At 44.9% G+C, this 20,270-nt stretch overlaps 1 protein-coding gene across 1 annotated transcript in view; it reads right to left on the minus strand.

The window, feature by feature from the left end:
* The window catches only part of SPATA18 (spermatogenesis associated 18), a 29,507-nt gene extending 10,252 nt beyond the window's left edge, over nt 1-19,255 (minus strand). The window contains exons 1-7 of the mRNA XM_060013176.1: nt 19,169-19,255; nt 10,909-11,014; nt 10,674-10,789; nt 9,144-9,256; nt 3,872-3,967; nt 2,037-2,291; nt 51-351 (exon numbers count right to left, since the gene is read on the minus strand). Coding sequence (XP_059869159.1) covers nt 51-351; nt 2,037-2,291; nt 3,872-3,967; nt 9,144-9,256; nt 10,674-10,789; nt 10,909-11,014; nt 19,169-19,255 — 1,074 coding nt within the window. The remainder of the gene's footprint in view (nt 1-50; nt 352-2,036; nt 2,292-3,871; nt 3,968-9,143; nt 9,257-10,673; nt 10,790-10,908; nt 11,015-19,168) is intronic.
* Nucleotides 19,256-20,270: the final 1,015 nt, after the last annotated feature.

Consider the following 20,270-nt stretch of genomic DNA (forward strand, 5'->3'; position numbering starts at 1 on the left):
GCGCCCTTGGACCGCGGAAGTGCAGCGGCGCGCGCGCGAGGCTCACGTACCACTGCCGCGATGTAGATGATCCGCTGCACCGTCTCGGCGTTGTGGATGCAGCGCCGCAGCAGGCACTGCGCATCCAGGCGGGTCTGGGAATAGACGTCGCTGAACCGGGACAGCAGGGCGGCCTTGCGCGCCACGCTGGACAGTTTGGCGCGACTCGGAGACGGGCTCCTGACCTTCGCGACCGCGGTGGAGGGGCTGGTGGACCGTCTGCGGCTGCGGCTGTGACTGCGGCTGCGGCTGTGACTGCGGCTGCGGCCGCGGCTGCGAGGGTTAGGGCTCGGAGACCGGATTCTGGCGGACCTGTTGGTGAACAGGAATCAGGCAGGGAAGCGCTCTGATTCCCTTCACTCTCTTGTTCCTAGACTCGGCTGCTTCTCTCCCCATAAACCAGAAGCCATGGGAACAGGGAGAGCAGCTCCCTGTGAGAGGCACTGTGTCACCATAAGGCCTCAAATAGGACCACAAACAAAAAACAATACTCTATATTTGCCTGGTGCATTAGAATTTATAACACACGTTCACTCACTCAGCACATCAATTTATCCTTCAAGCAGCCAGGTAAGGTTAGCATTGATTGTTGGCCCTTTTACAGATGAAGAAGTTGAGGCTCAGAAATGCTAAGAAGGCTATCCTAGAGTAACACAGCTAGCAAGAGCGAGAGTTAAATAAAAAGTCAGATTTTCAGTATTTCTTACCCCAACCTTGGGCCACTAACACATCACTGAGCTTTCTGGTATAAAATGAGATGAACACTGATTGAACAATGAGAAAGAAATTCTGTGTTCCCCTTCCATAGCAATGGAACCATTTGCAGTCATTTTCTCCTCCGCAGGTCCTCCATTTTCACCTACATAATTTGTGCCCTATTTCGGGATGGTAGGGAGGTTATCAAGTGAGCTAATACATGTGGAAGTACTTGGTGAATCGAAAAGCATTCCGTCAGTGAAACGTATATTGCTACCAAGTACAAAGTAAATGATCAGACTAGCTAGTCCAAAGGGAATGGGCCACCAAAAAGAGAAGTTTTGTAGAAGGAACTGTGGGGCAAAAGGCAGTACAAAGCAGACTCTCCGAAGGTGGAAAGGGAAAAAAAGCCCTCATTTATAGTGTTCGCCAGTTTCCATGATGCAACAAATACTCTCACCATAGCCAATTTCAAACTATCAATGTGCCGTCGCTGAAACCAGAGTTAGGTAGAAATGCACAGAATCAGTTCCCAGAGCCAGTACAAGCTGGCACTCGCACAGCACTGATGGAGTGACTCCCCAAAATGAAAGCCCAAGGTGACATTTAGGGGAATGGAGAACAGGGTTAGGGGTGGCTTTGATATCCTGAATCTGGGCACACTGTGGGGCTGGGGGTGGGGGGAAGAGGGGAAGTGTTAGAAAGAACGAGGAAAATGCAGAAACTCCAAAGAGAGAAACAATCTACTTTGTCCTCACTTAACACTGTCTGAATGACCTGTCTTAACGTTCTCTCCATCAGTAGAAGGGAATTTCACATTCCCTTACCTACTCATTCCATCAAACAAAGTGAGATGTAAAAAAGGCAATACCCTGTGAAATGACAGTTGGTCATCCTGGCGAGAGAACTCCTAGAACTCAGAGAACAGGACCCTCCCCCTATCATGGAACAGTCTTTCAACATGGGTACCGCCTTTTGCATTATAGGCGCTCAAATCTGGTAACAAGACAAAGAACCTTCCTTTGGCACGTCTTAGTTTCATTCCTTAAGCTTCAATGTCAGTCCGAAATTAATTAGTGCCCAAGTATTGTCAATCCACGAGGTATTTTCTCTATGGAAGGGTGAAGTTAGAGAAAACAATCCCTCTACGGTTCAAAGTTTTCCATATTATTGGGGTTCGCGCTCAGGATATCATTTTATTTTTCTTTTTTCTTTTTCTTTTTTCCTTTTCCAAGCCAGGCTTTTATCACTAACTCAACAAAAGGAGCTTAAATGAAAAGATCTGTGAGAATTTGTCAGACCTTCCTTGGAGTACAGATTTTTCAGCAGACAGAACAGCTATCTCGTCCTTCAGCGTTCGGAGCTGTTTCTCATCATCGCATATCTCTTCTGCCTTCCGCTGGTCTACGCTCCACCTGTCCGCGCCCATCTGCTCCGAGCCCTGGGGCTCCGAGCCCCGCAGCTCCTCTCTCCTACGCTCGGAGCCCCGCTTCTCTGAGCTCCTATGTTCTGAGTGTCTGTGGCGAGATTCCTCCTGGGCTTGAAGAGATGTAAGCCTGAACAGAAAAAAAGGTTTGAAAGAAAAGAGAGAAAGGGAGGGATGGAGGAAAGGTAATAAACGGCAATTGGCCTACTTAAGGAGGCTGCTTTATTTAGTGTGCAGTTATTGCCCTGGGAAACTCGGATGGAAATACATAGGATCAAACACAAATGAACAAAGAGCAGAATTGCCAGGGTCAGGGTGCCACTTCATGCCTGTAGCTTGCATGGAAAAAGGCTCCTGAAGAAAAGATAGGCATGCAAATCCTCTAGCCAAAGCAGAGTGGGCAGAGTCATGAAGTCTTTGCAGAGGCAAAGCAGAGACATACTATTCTACGTTGGACGGCTTCACTGCATAAAACTCTGGAAGCCTGTGATCTCCAAAACCTAGTCCAGAAGCTGGTCAAAGAGATAATCTATTCTCACTAGCTCTTCTATTCTCTGAACAGATGGAACGTGGGGGGAAACTGCAGTGGAAATTGAGTAACATCCACAACACTAAGCAGAAGTGTGGACCTATGAAAATAATGTACTACTATGGAAAGGAGTAAAGCTTTAGAAATAAAACTGGCATCCTCATTAATAAAAAGAAGTATGGCCATGATACAAGGGAGCAAAAGCCATAAGAAGAGAACATGCTGTGATGAAAATAACAATGGTGTAAGAAGAAAAGGGAAGGTGTAAGATTAAGAAGGATGTAGAAAAGCTAAAAATGCAATAGCAGAATTCAAAGCTGCCCTAGAAACAGTAAAGAACAGAACTGGTGCGATAGGGAATTGCTGAGTAATATGATCAAAGAATTTGAGAAGCTATATCAACTAGGAGATGAGATAGTGTTCCAAGCTAAAATTCATGGATGTTCCTGAAGAAATCAGAACAATTGGAACATGTATGAAGGCAATAGAAAGGTATGTATGTTCGTATGTGTATATATATATATATATATATATATATATATATATATTTTTTTTACTGCAACTCCCATTTGCTCTTTTTTGGGGAAAGAAAAATCAAAGTTAAGATTGAAAAAAGTATACCCTTAAAGGATCAGTGTTTATTTTCCCCTTCTAGAAATTTATCTTCAGAGGATAATCTGAAATTTAAACTAAGATTGGCCACAAAAAAATTATTTCCAATGTTGAAAATTGGCATCAAAGTAAATATTCCATGTTAGGGAAATACCCAAATGAGGAAATATGATGTACCTATTTAAGACTAAGCTCTGCTTTATTTTTTCTTAGTAATAGAAAAAAATAATGTTAAATGAAAAAATGGGGTCCACAATTGTATACTTACATTTTGTTGTCTTAACTTTATTTTTAATGTACTAATTGACAGAAATAGAAAATGGTGACAGTAACTGGCTCTGGAATTATGAGGGCTAAGGTTCCTTTCTACCATGTTGTACTTTGAAGATTTTCTATAGTGGATAAGTACTGTTTTGTAGTAAGAAAAATATATAAAACATTAATAAAAACATTGCTGCCTTTCCTCTTTATGGACAGATTCTTTCGTATTGTAATGGAGCACCAAAAAAGCTAAATTCAAAGGTTAATCAGCAGCCTGCAATAATCCTGTCATTTTTTTTTTTTCTTACTGCTTTCTTAGCTGATTTATTTCCCCCTCTGCAGTCAGAAGGGATATGGCCGATCTGTTCTTGGTTTCTTTAAGAGTCTTTTCAGTTTCAGCCATACTGTAAGAGAAATCAGTAACTAAAGACAGATTTTCCAAAATTGGCAGACTTTCTAAATCAAGGCATAGGTTCTCTTGGGAACTTTTGCCGTATGATATAAATTCAATATAAACAACATCGAATTATAAGACATCTGCATTCAATTAGATGATATTACAAATATCATGGCACACTAGTATGCAAAAACATGCTAGCATCTTTCCTCGATGTCAAACACAAAGAAATTACAGAGCTACTACCTCTAAAAGGCTAGGTAATAATTACTGTTATTAGAATGTAAAAGACAAACTTGTTCAGTTTCTCCTTCTCACCCTCCTAATTCATCTGCTCTAATTACACCGAATCCCCAGGTTGCCTCTCTATAAAATCTCCATTTTTCTGTAATATACTAATACCTATTCTTATTACTTTGCACTGTAGAGTTGCATTTGACTTAATTTTCCAAGATTTGCTAAATATAGAAAAATTATTTGCCCGCCTATAAAAAAGTCCTCCACAATTACACTCGACTACCAAGTACTTCGTGTCTTCCTGCCTCTGACTTCCACCACTAATTGAGCACAGTTTTCCTGAGTTTTCAACTAGCTTAGTCCTTGTTAGTTTCAAGGACTCTCCTCGTTGTAGACAAATCATAATAAATCGTACTATTTCTTTAGGAAATGAGAATGTGATGGATGCCACTGGATGAAGACCAATGGTTCTCAATGAGGTTGTCCTAGTACAGTGAGAGATTGCGGATTGGCAAAGGTTTTGGGACTTCTCTGACCTTGCATCCCTGGAGCACCAAGTATCTTTCATCACAGTAGTTCTGTAGCTAAGAGATTGCAACTGTTATCCAAACTCACACCGGTCTTCCTCCCTACACTTGGATGGAAGCATGGAAGGTCAAACACTGGCCTCCCCTATACAGTGAAGCAGACTGAGAAATAATGGGACAGCAGGATCCCTATCAATTCCGCACAGATCCGATGAGGCAATGCAGGAGGTGGTGTGTGTTTCCCCAAATTCCATCTCATCCCCTTCTCCTCTAACAAACGCCCACTCATCCAATGAGTGCCTCTCCAAAGGCCACACCTGACTCTCAAGAAAAGTTTGTCTTCCCTTCTCCTGAGCTCCTCCAACACTTGTTCACATCTGTGATCTCATTACAAACACACTGTGAACTACTTGAAGGCAAAGATTTCATTTTATTCATCTCTTTATCCCCAGCTCCTAAAACAGTACCTGTCATACAGATTTTTTTAAAAAACGGAAAAACTGAATGAATGCATGCATGAATGAAATGTCTGAAGTCTAAAATAAAACCAGAGGAGCAATAACTTCACGATAGGGATGCTGGCTATTGTAAGGAAATTGCTGTGATTTAATTTCAATGGGAATATGTTATAGATTTTTTAAAGTATATATGGGAAAATGAACATTTTTATCAAGAGAAAACTGTGGAAAATTAAAAGAAGAAAATAGACCAAGAAAGAAACAAGAGTGTGAACAGTAATCAGGTTTTTTTCTCTCGAGACATGGCATACATGCGTGAGCACATATATATACAAGCAAATATATATGCGAACTTGGCCCCCTTGGATGATATACAGAGAGAAGAAAGGAGATACCTTCATGTGACAAGCATTGTTTTAAGCAGGCTAACATATTTATTTTTTGTTATGGATTTATTCATTCATTGAGCAAGTTATAGAGAATTTACGATGCTAGATGCTGGAGATACAAGTGTCAGAATAGCGATACAGGACAGTAACCCTTTGGAGCTTCCAGTCTACTGGATCATAAATATTCACACAAATTTTTCAAAGTTCCAACTTGCAATAAGTGCTATTCTTAGATGATTGTGAAAGAGAATTAGAGGAGAGGGAGAGGAAAGACCATTCAATGTATAGTGGTCGCAGACTCTGAGAAAGTCACATTTAAGCTGAGACCTAAAGGACAAGAAAAAGCCAGCCATGCCAAGAGCCAGCAGACGACTTCCATTTCTCTGAAAAAGCACAGGCAAAGGCCTCGAGGTGAGGAAGTAGACAGAAGACTAGGTGAGGGGAACTTGGCATGAGATGAGGGTGGAGCAAGAGGTAGGGTCAGATCACGCAGGGCTGGGAGAGCCCTGGGAAGGAATTTAGAATTTTTTTCTAAGTACTAAAAGAAGCAACTAACAGCTTTTAAGCCAGGGGCTGACTTGCTACAATAAAAGTATATCTATATTTGCTGTGTGGAAAATGAGTTGTAGTACAGCAAGAATGGACCCAGGGAAGCCAGCTGGAAGGCAACTGACTGAGGCAAAAGGTAACAGCGACTTGAATGAGGGCAGTGGTAGTAGAATAGAAAGGAGCATGTGTGGGAGACGTTTAGGAGGCAGATTCCACTGGATGTTCTAATAGATTGGATATAGGAAATGAGGACAGGTGAGATTTCTAACCAGAGTCCCAACATAAAATCCAGCAGTCTTCCCTTGTCTAGGGCTCGTCAAACCTGAGCAGACCTGTCCCCATTCAGCACTCTATTGGAATTTGCACCTTTGCAACTGAGTCACAGCTAAACTGGTCTCCACGGGGTTAGACATGGGAACCTCCTGGGGTGGGCCCCTCATTCCACATTAGGTAGCACCCTGGATTTAGAGACAGGTAGGCAGAGTAGTGGAGGAGAGAGCTGGCTACCATAGAATGTGGGGAACAGCCTCCATCATTTCTGATGCCTTAAAAAATGGAACATGAACCACACGTGGGTTAAAAAACAAAAAGAGGGAAAAGCAAAAGGGAAAAGCACCTTCCTGTGTGCAACTTTCAAATGGCGGAGGGCAGTGTGTATACAGATAGGGAAAGTATACATACAAATGATAAAGCAGGGACTTCCGTGATGGCGCAGTGGTTAAGAATCCGCCTGCCAGTGCAGGGGAAACAGGTTCGAGCCCTGGTCCGGGAAGATCGTACATGCCGCGGAGCAACTAAGCCTGTGTGCCACAACTACTGAGCCCGTGCGCCACTACTGAAGCCCGCATGCCTAGACCCCGTGCTCCTCAACAAGAGAAGCCACCACAATGGAAAGCACGCACACTGCAACGAAGAGTAGCCCCCGCTTGCTGCAACTAGAGAAAGCCTGCATGCAGCAACGAAGACCCAACACAGCCAAAAATAAATAAATTAATTAATTAATTAAAAAATGATAAAGCAAACAGGACAAGGGGCATGTGAAAGGGTATATGGGTGTTCTTAGTACTATTCTTGCAAATTTTCTGTATTTGAAATTATTTCCAAATAAAAAGCTTTTTTTAAAAAAGCGTGCAGGGCTTCCCTGGTGGCTCAGTGGTTGAGAGTCTGCCTGCCGATGCAGGGGACATGGGTTCGTGCCCCGGTCCGGGAAAATCCCACGTGCTGCGGAGCGGCTGGGCCCGTGAGCCATGGCCACTGAGCCTGTGCGTCCGGAGGCTGTGCTCCACAACGGGAGAGGTCACAACAGTGAGAGGCCCGCGTACCGCAAAAAAAAAAAAAAAAGCGTTTAGTCATCATTTTTGGTCCATGATGCCCCTGATGGGTAACTACACAGCCATAGTGACAAGAGAGGCAGGTAGGAATTCCTGGCTCGTACGGATTCTGACCGAAGACAAGAATCAGCAAAGTCGCGAAGCTTTGCCTCACAACCAGAGGCAAATGGAGGCAGCAGCAGGGGCCAGCGAATGCGTGAGGAAACTTAACCAGATGAGCCACAACTCAGCGCCCATCAGCACAAGACTCCAGTGCCCAGGTAGAACCAAGGCAGCAAGAACCCAGAGGGCAGTACAAGACAAAAAGCCCCTCTCCTCCATCACCAGGAGAGCACGGAAACAGCCCTTCACCCCTAGACGCCTGTCTAAGGAAGGAGGAGGACAATGAGACCCCTTGAAAGGGCAAACACAGCCCCGAACAGAGCTTGGAATTAACTGCATATTTACACAAAACGAACTACGATAAACCAGAAAAGAAGTGGCAGATTTAAGGTTCCTTCTTACCCTTCTCCAAATCAGTTGACGTTAGTTGAAATAAGTCATACGAATTCAGAGGAATTAGGCATCTTGCACAGTTCATTTGTAAATTTTGACTGCTGCAGCTGTAAAACTACACACTGACAGTGGTTCCAGTTGGAAAAATGAATGGGAGTGTGTAGAGGTAACCCTGTTACCGTGTGTGTGTGTGAGAAAGGAAAAATGTCTGGAGTAAAATATGCCAAAATGTTAACAGGCATGAACTAACAGTTGATTTTCATCTTTATACTTTTATTTGTTATATGCATTCTGACAAAGGAAATGTGTATTACTTTTATAATCGGACAAAATTAAATCAATCAATAGAGATGTTTTCCTTAGAAGGAAATCTAATCAGAGAACAAGGCAGAATGCCATACCCTATTCCATCACAAGCCTTAACTAGTGACAAAAGAATCCCTTGCCATCCTCTACATGTCAGCCATGGAGCAATGCTGTGGTAGGAGAAACACCTTACTGATGGATTTTTATTAGATATGTTAAAAGCAGCTGCATCACATCTGTCTATCTCCCTCAAGTACAACCCAAAGTTTGCAATTTTCTTTGCAGTGATTCCTTGAACTTGCTACCCTGGCTTTGCACACAGCATACATCTGAGATCTGTTAGTGCCAGACATTGCTTAACTTTTTAAAAATACATTTTTATATCTAAAAGTTATTCCAAAATCTTGAATGGTTCTCAGCTAGCCGTGTATAACCTCTAACTGACAGATAGATGAAGGCTGCTTCATCTTACTTTTTCTCTCTTTCTCTTAATTTTTCTCTTTACCTGATCTTTCACTCTCTTTAACCCTTCCTCTTCTGCCTCTTTTCTTATTTTCCTCCCCAAAGTTAGATTTTCATGCAACAATCTTTCTCTTTCATACATATGGACTGATAGTGGGCCTATGGAAAAGGAGGAGCCCCAGGAATGAAGCCAAGGGGACCAGGGTCTTAGGGATCATAATGTAATATAGGAATCCTGTCCCCAAATTCAAAGACACTGCCTCCCAACTCATACACACACACACACACACACACACACACACATATACACACATCATATGACTTATTTGCAAATGTCTACATTTTACATGAGCCAATATTCTCCTTTCAAACTTAAAAATTAAGAACAGGCAATTCTTTTTGGAAGAAAATAACTTGCATTCCTCTTACTCGTCTTGAACCTGGTTGAGTTGATTACGAGTTGCATTCAAATCAGCATCTAATTGTTGTATGTCCCGATCCCGAGCGCCAAACTCTTTACGTCCGTCCTTATCAAACGTGTCCTGGAATGGTACACAAATCAAAACAGAGTCTGGATACATGAAACCGCATGGGCAGATTGCAAAAACACTACGCTGGAAAAAAGAAGTCAAGTACAAAAGGGCACGTAACGTATAGTTCCATCTTCATGAATTTCCCATGCAGGCAAAATTAATGGAGAGTGATAAAAATCAGAAGAGTGGTTGCCCTGAGGGTGGAAGGAGGGGACTGGGAAGTGGCATAAGGGAATGCTCTGAAGTGATGGAAATGTTCTCTATCTCGATAGTGGTGTGACTTACAAGAATATATCCATTTGTCAAAATTCACCAACCTATGGTTTTCACTACCGGTAAATGATACCTCAGATTTTTAAAAAAGACAGTGAAATATCATCCTACACCTTTATACCCAAAATAACATCCACAGGGGGTAAAAATCTAAGAGGCATATGAAAATCCCCACATAAAAATTTGTTTAATAACAGCTGATGTCTCCAGAGCCCTTACTACATGGAAGTTGTTTCGCAGGTTTATCACGTTTAACTCTCACAGTGACCCTGTTAGGTCAGCAAAAGCATTGTTTCCATATAACAGATGAGGAAACTGAGACCTAACAGGTTGGACAACCTACACAGGACCATAGAAGATAGACTAGGATTCTGTCCAGTGATCTCTAAGCAGGAGTGCTTTGGCCACTACCTCATAAGGCCCTCTTGCTTAGAACGGCCTGCTCTAAATGGTTCAGTTTTTGAAAGGATTTTATGTAAATCCATATAAACATTTAAAATCAAGGTTACAAATGTTTTGCCTATCCAGACATAGTGATACCAGCGCCTTCAGCAAAGTATGCGTTGTCTTTCCAGTCTGGTCCTCAACTGTTTAAACACTGCCACTGTCGCATGGAAACCACCAATATCAACCACGAATGATGACACTCATGATCGATCTACCAGAATTGAGTTTTCTTCTTATCTTGGAAGTTTCCAAGTAGTTTTGTTTTACTCTTTCAGAATACTGAGCTTTCCCCCATCTAATGATCTCTTTCTCTTCTGACTCCGCCCGGTGGTACCCTGTCTGGGTGGCTAACTTGTTGTTTAAAAGTTACTATTTAGTGCCTAATGTGGGCCCAGCAATGTCCCAGATGCAGACCATCACCAGGACCTTTTCACAGCTGAGGAAGCAGGGGCTTATTGAGTTGCCTGAAGCCATACCACCAGTAAGTAGGCAAGGCTGAGATTTTAATGCCGATCTGTCTTAGGAGAAAGCTTAATCCATTATGCCACGTATTACTGTGTATAGAAACTCACCTTTTCAACCCATGTCTCAATTCACTAACTAGAGTTGAGCCCCTCACTAGGTAAAAACCATGTCTTACATATGTTTGAGTCCCCAGAGCCTGATCAGGTGCTGAACACCTAGGAGGATCCTTTAGCATCCCTACCTGTAGAGAGGGGACCTTGCTGTCGACAGGTTTTCCTAGGGAAGCGGCAGTAAAGGAGGCCTCCAGCCAAGGCAAAAGGCGCGATTTGATTGTTTCCACACCATCATAACGTCCTCCTAGAAGAATCCACAAATCAGGTCAGCGAGAGAAATCCAACCACAGCAACCCAGTCAGAGAGCACAGAGAAGGGACAAAGAAAAGAAAGCAAAGACGGGGATGCATGGGCCATTCTCACCTTCTTGGGCTGCTGTAGCGAAGATCCCAAAGAGTTGTCCCTGCACTTTGGCGACTTGTTCAATGAGTTCGAGGCAATGATTTAGATTTTGATCACATGAGTTCTTCTGCAAAGCCAGAACAGTAGACATCAGTGCAATTTCCTTATTCTGGGACCCACTGCAGGTGATCAAGCACTTCACTTTACACAGGGCCAGCTGGCTCTGGTGTGCTCCCAGGGCAGAGACTGCTGTGTGCTCACAAAACACACTTCCCTCTCCTCCTGGGCACCCACTAGACTGCTTTCCCCAGCTTCCCTAGCGGTCGGTGCAGCTGTGTAAACCAGTCCCTGTTAGGGATGGGAAGTCATGTGATTGTCCTCAATGATTGTCTTCTTCCTCTCTCCCCACGTCTACTAGCCAAATGCAGAGGACCCCAAGGGCATAAGGGATGGTGGACCACAGGATTTAGAAGGTTGCTAACTGAACACTTGAATTGAACTGTCACATCACTGAGAAAGTTTTTTGGTGGGCAATAAGCCACTGAAACTTGGGGGTTGTTTCTATAGCAATAACCCTGACTCCCTACTCAATGGAACCCTGAAAAAACTTCTTTTAAAAGTAAATAGTCCTTTTGTAACACAATTTAAATCACTGCCTCCTAATTTACCCACTTTACTGGTTCTTATCCTCTACCTAAGTTCAATACGTGCATAAAGGGCACTACTTGCTAACAATAAGAAGGTATTGCTGGTTTGAGGATACAATGGAGAATAAGACCAAAAAGATGGCCCAGGCCATACGGTGAGCCAGACAAGTGGGAGAGAGAGCAGAGTAGACAAGTTACCCTGCAGTGGAATGAAGTCTTACTATAGGGATGAGCACAAGGTCTATTCAAGAGCCCATTGTCTTAGAAAGTCAGGGAAGGCTTCCAAGACAAAGTGAAATCTAGGTGAGAAGAAATTAGGCAGACTTGGGGAAAGTCTGTCCCCAGAAAGAAGAAGCTAAGAGGTAGACCTCTCAGCTCTTTTTCTGCTTTTCTCATCTCCTTGGTGACCTTTCACCAATTCCTCGTTAGCCAAACCTCTAACTGATTCTAACTCCAAAGGAATGAATGCAACTACAAGCAACAAATTGTGTGGGTATAAAAATGCATAGATTTATGTGTGACCTCAAGCCATAATAAGGCGCTAGCAGGGGGTACCTTCTGGGTACTACGAATCCCGAGGCAGGAAGTGGGAACTAGAAACTGGAATGAAGGGGAAAGGTTCAGATGACCTCTAGGTAAAAGTTTACAAGTAAAATGCAGATCTGTGTCAACAAGGGAAATGGTGCAGACAGGCAGTAAGCTCTTGTGGACAGAGGATATGCCTGGCCTGTCCACTGTTGCATTCCCAGCCCTGCATTCTATTGTCTGTCTGTATTCAAACTCAATATGTATTGGGTTGAGGAATGAAAATGAGGCGATTCACTCACTGTGTCTTTATTACATCCCCCCCTAAATGCCAGGCACTGTTACTGCTTTACATACGTAAACTCAATTAACCCCACTGTAGTACTCTAGGAGATTTGGAGGGCCTTTGTCATCATCCCCATTTTCAGATGAGAAAACTGAGACCCAGAGAGGTTAAATAACATGGCCAAGGTTACTTTAGTAAAATGCCGGAACTGAGACAGGGTTTCAGAGCCCATGCTCTTAACTACTAAACTATAGTGACTTTTGGATCATGATTCGTGCCGGGAGGAAGAGGAGAAGGACTGGGTGATGTGACAAAGTGTGAATGAGGAGGGCGCTCAGGGAGGCCTCTCTGAGGACGAGACACTGGAGCTAAGTTCCGGATGCAGAACACCAGGGAAAGAGCAGGCCGGGCTGTGGGAACAGCAAGGGCAAAGGCCCAACGGCAGGAAGGAGCCTGGCAAACTTGAACCAGAAGTAGGTACACGTGGCAGAGGACAGGTGGTCAGAGAGGTTGGCAGGACAGATCCTGGAGGGCCCAGGAGGCCTGGTAAGCAGTCCAGGTGGAATGGACTCGTTGTAACTGAGAGGAAGCTGCTGGTTTACCTTCCATGCCTGGTTAACGGTACCTGGGGACTAGCTCTGTTGTAGCATTGATTTCTGTTGTAGCCATTTCTTCTTCTGTCTCATCCTTCTATCCCCTTTTCCTTACAAGACTAAGTATTTTTGTTTGGGTTTGGTTTGGGTTGGGGTTCTTTTGTTTGTTTATTGTTTGGCCTCACTGCACAGTCTGGGGGATCTTAGTTCCCCGACCAGGGATCGAACCTGGGCCCCCTGTAGTGGAAGTGTGCTGGACTGCCAGGGAATTCCCTGGTTTGGTTTTGACTGAGTTTTTTTTAAAGACTTTGTCTTTCTCATGTTTGTATCAATCATCACTAGTATCCATAGCAAATCGAAGGGCTCAAAATATTAGATGAATGAGTGAGCAAGTGAGTGACTTAGCATAATATTGACATGATCAGAACATATGGAATCCACAGTCTGAACAGCTCTCTCCATTCCTTCCTCATTGAACCAGCAGCTCCTTGCCCTTGCTGTTTTATCCCTGCACTTACCACAGTGAACTTCAATTCCCCACTTACAGCCATTTGCCCTCTGGCTAGATCATGCCATGTGCTAAGTGGACAGAGAAGGGGCTTGGGAGTCAAGCAGACCTGAGTACCTCAGCTCTGCTACCTGCCACAGTCCTGTGTGATCCTGCACAGGTTATTTAACCTCTCTGATCCCATTTCCTATCCAGGAAAATGGGATAAAGCCTTGCGGAGTGTTAAGAGAATTAAATAAAAAAAAATGCACGTTCCGCACCTTAAAGGCAAAAGTTGTTCAACAGTTGGTACCTGCGAGTCACTACACAGAACTGAGTGGAGCAATGAACTGAGTAATAGGGCAGACCATGGTTCAGATCTAGTTCTCCACTTATTAGCTTTTTCTCCTAGAAAGGACCTTTTAAATATGAACTTCCATTTACTCGTATTTAGAAGGTGGTTGATCTCACCAGCTTACTTAGGTGCAGAGTAGAGGAGGTATGTAATAGTTAGCATTATGGTAGTATTATTACTATATGTTCCTGTGCTATGCCCAATGCCTGATACAAAGCAGGGGTTCAGTGTTTGTCAAATGAGTTTGTACACACGACTTAAATAACAGAAGAGAATATACCACGTCAGACAGTTCCTGATCCCAAGACATGTTACAACATGCTGCTGTTTCTAACACAAAGCATTGCACAAGACACTCAACCTGCAATAGAGTCACAGTATTCTACCAAACAATTACTCCCACAAGATAAATAGAGCAAGGATATGAACTAATTATATTGTCTCCTAATTCCAAAGCTCATTCATTCATAAATCACTGAGTTCCTTTCATTTGTAAGCTTTGGGCTGGCAGCTCAGGAAACAAAACTACATTAAAAAATAAAAAGTTGCCTGCTTTCAATGAGCTCACCAGCTGGTGAAGCCAGGATGGAGAATGGGAAACACACAGAAGATAAATAATTCCCTTAGGGCTTCCCTGGTGGCGCAGTGGTTGAGAGTCCGCCTGCCGATGCAGGGGACGCGGGTTCGTGCCCCGGTCTGGGAGAATCCCACGTGCCGCGGAGTGACTGGGCCCGTGGGCCATGGCCGCTGAGCCTGCGTGTCTGGAGCCTGTGCTCCGCAACGGGAGAGGCCACAGCAGTGAGAGGCCCGCGTACCGCAAAAAAAAATAATAATAATTCCCTCAGTGTTTATTAAATGCTCTAGGAAGACAATGAGCTGTAGAGGGAGCAAGATACACTCTGGTGAGGGGTGAGGGTAAGAGGTTAGGACACTTCAAAACGAAAAACAACAGGTACCAAGGCAAGAAACAGTAAGGCATACTATACAGGAGAAGGGAATGCAGGGTCCAGCGACCAGGTAATGAAGGACTTTATTTGCCACATGAAGGGCTTTGGGCTTTATCCCATCACTGAAAAGTTTAATGGAGCAAGTGGAAGATTTGCTCTGATTTTACAAGAATTACTCTGGCAGGAACAGACCAGATAATTTGGATTAGAGAGCGAGTCCTGTGAGACGGTAGTAGCTGTCTGGCTGAGAGATGCTGAGAGCTGTGGCAATGACAAGGGTCCCCTAAGAGTCCTTCCCAGCCCCCAAATTACATCTGTATCAGGCAAGGTCCCACTGATTCTAGCATTACCTGAGGAGGAAGTCAGGATGTTTGGAAACAGGTAAGAGGTATGTGAGGGAAGATACTGTTTTCAGACAGTTTAAAGGGTTTGAAGGAGCTCCAGATAGAGAAGTCCAGTGAGAGTATGTAACCATTACTGAGCACCTACCCTTTGCCAGCCAGGCACTGTGCTAAGAGCTTTAAATACATGTTTAAACGTTTCATTTAATCCTCAAAGCAACCCTACAAATTGGACACCGTCCATCATCTCGAATTCACTAATGAGGAAGACAAAGCTCTTAAGTAATTTGGAAGACATGGTGGTTCAGCTGGAACCTAAACCCATCCTTGCAGCTTCTGGAACTGGAGCCGAGCTCTCTAACACGAAGCTTTACCAGAAGCCGTTGGAAAGTCATCTGGATCTCAGAAAAGAGGTGACGGTTAGAGGTGCGGCTCTGGAAGCCTCCAGCAGAGGAAGAATGGAAGCCACGTGCACAGAGGAGGCCCATCGAGAGGGGAGAGTGGGGAGGGGGCTGAGGGCGGGGCAGAGGGCAATTTGACTGTTTCAGAAGTGGGCTGAGGAAGAGGGGCCAGTGAATGAAAAACAAAGCAAGAGCAGTAAGAAATAAGAGGACACCCAGAAAGAAGGATGAAGAACGAGGAAGCCAAAGAAGATGGTTTACTCTCTGCTTCACTCATGCATTTACGTTCTCAACAAATCTTTATGGAGGAGGCTACGGTGTGCTGGGTGCTAGGGACCCAAGACAGTCTCGTGCCCCCAAGGAACTTATAGTCTCAGATAAACATGTAAACGAATGCAAAATCGAGTACTGCCTGCTATAATAAAGGTAGGTCCAGAATTCAGAGGTGAGGCTCAAAGGAGGAAGTGGTAAGAAGCCAGGAAGATTCAGGAAAGCCTTCACCCGAGGAGCCTTGTGGGCTCCCACTCTTAAAAATTCTAACTGCTCTAGTGTGGGATCTGGGCATTAGAAAGCTTAAAAAGCTTTCTAGATGATTTGTAGGTGTAACCAAGACCACAACGTTAATGGGAAGTGATATTGATTTAGTGAGTCTTGTTCAGCTCTCCCTAAAAAAATTAATGAAAAAGAAAACAGAGTATATCACAATTACTAAAGAGAAGAACTATTTATGAACCTCTACTTCAGTTATATAAGGGTGTATGTGTGCTATGTCGTGATGTAAAATGCATTCATCTCTATGGGTAAGTTTTAAAAACACTGTCCCAGGGCATAGGGCTTTGCCTGCGTTGAGAACCACTGGTATGGGGAATGAGGAGCCCCCGCAAAACGATCCCCTGTACAGCTGTATAAAAATTGGACTGGAGGGCTTCCCTGGTGGCGCAGTGGTTGAGAGTCCGCCTGCTGATGCGGGGCACATGGGTTCGTGTCCCGGTCTGGGAAGATCCCACATGCCGCAGAGCGGCTGGGCCTGTGAGCCATGGCCGCTGAGCCTGCGCGTCCAGAGCGTGTGCTCCGCAATGGGAGAGGCCACAACAGTGAGAGGCCCGCGTACCGCAAAAAAAAAAAAAAAAAATTCAGTTCCTCAGTTTGCACTTGCCAGAGTTCAAGTGCCCAATGACCACCATATTGGACAGTGCAGGTATAGGTATAGATATAGATATAGATATAGATACAGAACACGTCTGTCATCATAGAAAGTTCTGTTGGACAGCTTTGCTCTAAGACTGCCAGTATTGCTGGAGTGGTTGAGCAAGGGAGAGGGTAAGAGATGACATCACAGAATTTAAAGGACCACAGTTGTATAGGAGCTTGATGGCCATTGTAGGAACTCTTTTTCTGAGACAGGAAGTTTGGAGAGTTTTGCCAGAGGAGTAACCTGATCTGACTTGACATTTAGAAGAATCACTTTGGGTTATTTTTTTAATGATCCAAATAAAAGATGACCAAAGGTGGACAAGGGTGGCAGAAGCAGGGGTGGTGGAAAGTGATCAGGTTCTGCACGAATTTACAACTGGTACCCACAGATTCTGCTGGTGAGAAGAAAGTGGAGTATGTCATGATAAAGACTATTAAGTTAGGAAAGAAGTTGGTGTTTGGGGCATGGGAGAGGCTAGGGTCAGTCTCAGGCTGATTTGACTTTGAGATGACAATAGCACAACTGAAAATGTCCAATGTACAGTTGGAGAAGAGAGAGCTCAGATGAGAATAGGACCTGAATATAGATATGAGAGGATCAGCATAGGAGTAAGAGATGAAGCAGGAATGGAGGTAGAAGAGAAGATTTCTAAAGTCTGGCCCTTGAAGAACAGTTACAAGGGGGGAGTGGGTGAGGCAAGGAGACAAATTATTAGAGCCTTAGAAGAATAGGGGTGTCGAGAGTCAAATGTGACAGAGACGCCAAAGAGTTGAGAAGAAATGATGTTGCCCAGGGAATGACCACAAAATTTGGAAAGCCATTTATCTCTTAGAGTGCAGTCTCTACTATTCATGTGTGTGTGTGTGTGTGTATGTGTGTGTGTGTGTGTGTGTGTGTGTTTTAGGGGGCGGGGTGGGACAGGTGAAGAATCTAGATTAAAATGGTCTCAGTGAGAACAGAGGAATGGGATGCACCAGTGTCAGTGAGAAGGGAAAGTGCAATAAACTTTGGCATTTCTCAGTACTTACAGGTATTTTCAAAGCAATCATTTAATTTGGTCCAGCCACTACTAGTATCATTTGTGTTAAATATTGTCTAGTGACAAACTGAATACACTTTTTAATATTCAGAGTTAATTTAGACCACAAGCAAGAAAAACATTTTTTCTTGTAAGAGGGAGTTTTAAGAAGGGTGAATACATGTATAGGACTTGTTATTCTCAACCTTCTGAGACTAGGTAACAAGTAGCCACTTTTAAAGGTAGGTGCTAAGGGGAATCCAAGGCTTTGTGCTAGAGGTGAATTTTAGTTTTCCTGCAATCTCGGTGGAGAAGGAATAATCAGTGCTCGTTCTTTAAATGTGCGCGAAGGGGGTAAACCCTAGGAAGGAAGGCTAAGAAGAAAGCTGTAGCTATGCTTTGAGCTCCCCTCCTCCCAGGAGCCCTGGTTAGAGGGTGGATAGGAAAGCCCAGGGACTCATGACAGCAACCAGTTGCATTTTTCCTGGTAGAATTTCAGAAACAAGCTGATCTAGACTCAAAAATTTGAGATCTAAAAAGGAACTTTACCTATCATCTAATTCCATCCAGTCTCCCATTTAGCAGGGGAGGTACTGAGACCCAGAGGTTAAATAAGTTGATTCAGCTAGTTCTATGCAGAGCCAGACCTAGAAGCTAGGGGGACTGATTCCGTGTCCCCAGCTCTCTCTGCCTCCCTGTTCTACTTACTGTGTGAAAATAGGACTCCCCTTTTTAAGACAGACCAACCGAAGCAAAATTCAGCGCTGGAGTTCTACTCTCTGGGTGGTGGAGATTAACTGGAACTGGAGTGGGAGTGGGGATTAAGGAGATTTGAAGAACCCTTCTGGGTTTGATGAGAGAATATGGGCTTACACATGCCTTGGCAACAGGCCTTCTGAAATCTGCCCTGGTGTTGAAACTGTGCCTTACTTGCCATGCTGACCAGAACACAAGTGAAACCCGCAACAGTAACAACTGCCCGTTTCACTGATTTCTGGGTACTAACTCCTGGGTGTATTTTTATAAAAATCCATCCTGATACAACCACAAGTTATCCCCAGAGTGGGAGACTTGAGGAAAGGCAAGAGGAGGGATGTAGTAAAAATAATAATAATAATTCGAGTCGGGGGTATGAGGGTAGACTGCTGGCGGAGGGGATAGGTGGGAGAGTGGCAGTCTTGACCACACCCCGGCGGCTTGCAGGGCTTTCGCGTTGCTAGGGCCGCCAGCGTCCTTGGCTACTGCTGGGTAAAATGCGTGCTCTCTTCCCAGACTCCGAGTCCCGCGCTCCGCACGGAGAAAGGGGAACCCGCACTTTCCTTCCTTCCCGGCGATGCGGGTCCGATGCTGGGCCCTAGTTAGGCATCACAACCGCGGGACTTGGCAAAGCGGCCACCCGGAGACCAGTGCTAAGAAGTCCCCGCCGAGGGTCGTGCGAGGAACTAGAGGGAGGGGCGAGCCCCGGGGGTCTCCCACCCTGACTCACGTTGTACTGCCTCAGCCAGGACTCTAGCTGGTTCTGCATCGATCTTAAAGATTCGTTGGAGACCAGTTTCCTCAGGTTATCCGCCATTGCTCGTTTTTCCGCTCGGCCCCGCTCTGGGAGATGGACTCGTGGACCGCGAGCCGATGTGGCGGGAAAAGTGTTATCTTCTGGAGGGGCTCAGAGCGCGGCTGGTGTTTCCATCCTCCCTCTCCGGTCGGACGGGGCAGGGTTCGGGAAGCCGGAGGGAGGTGCCCTGGGCCACAGCCGCCGCAGCTCATACGCCGCCCCGCGCGGTCTCCAGGCTCCCCTGCGGCTGCCCGGAGCCCCAGCCGGAACACCCGGGTGATTGTGAAACAAACCTTGACGTGAGCGCGCGGCTGTTAGGTACGCGCGCCGCCCAGCCCCAGCCGCGCCCTCCGCCCGCCTGCAGCCCAGGCGCCCTCCCTCCGACCCCGGGGGTCCCGGGCACCCCGCGCGATGCCGCCGTTCCTCCCGATGCTGGTGGTGCTGCTGGTGGTCGAAAGCGAGGGTGCCCAAAGCCAGTGAGACTCCGGGTTGGGCCGGGGGCTGGAAGACGCTAAGACTACGGACGGCGGCTGCCCTACCCGCTGATGGGCTGAGACGCGCCCGCAGTGTAAGATGGGGGTCAGCTGGAGGCCTCTTGTCTAGAAAAGCAAAGGTCGTTTCCCCCTAGACGTCTTTGGTTAGGCTCTGAAGAAAGCACCTGTTTGGGTCCTTTCTTTATTCTTTCATTTCTCAAGGCTTTAATTCTTCATTTGTTAACACCTAGGGTTTTGTGGGTGCCCAGGTAAATAGATGTTAGCTCCAGGATGTTCACAAATTAATCAGGTTTAAACAAGATTTGGTCTATTTTTAGAATCACTAACACTCTAAAGCTTCATTTAATTATGAATTCTCTAATTGAGACTTTGTTCAAGTTCAGGGCCGGTTTGGCGCTATTTCAAAAGGGTGTATTAAGCCACAGTGACAGTTTGAACTACTTAAGAAATGAAACCATTTCAACCATCATTAAGCATTTTAGAACCCTTATTTTCTATGCCATCAAATGATGTGCAGATTGCAAATCATCCTTATCTATTCA

Source organism: Delphinus delphis, chromosome 5 (genome assembly GCF_949987515.2).
Source record: "Delphinus delphis chromosome 5, mDelDel1.2, whole genome shotgun sequence".
Classification (NCBI taxonomy): domain Eukaryota; kingdom Metazoa; phylum Chordata; class Mammalia; order Artiodactyla; family Delphinidae; genus Delphinus; species Delphinus delphis.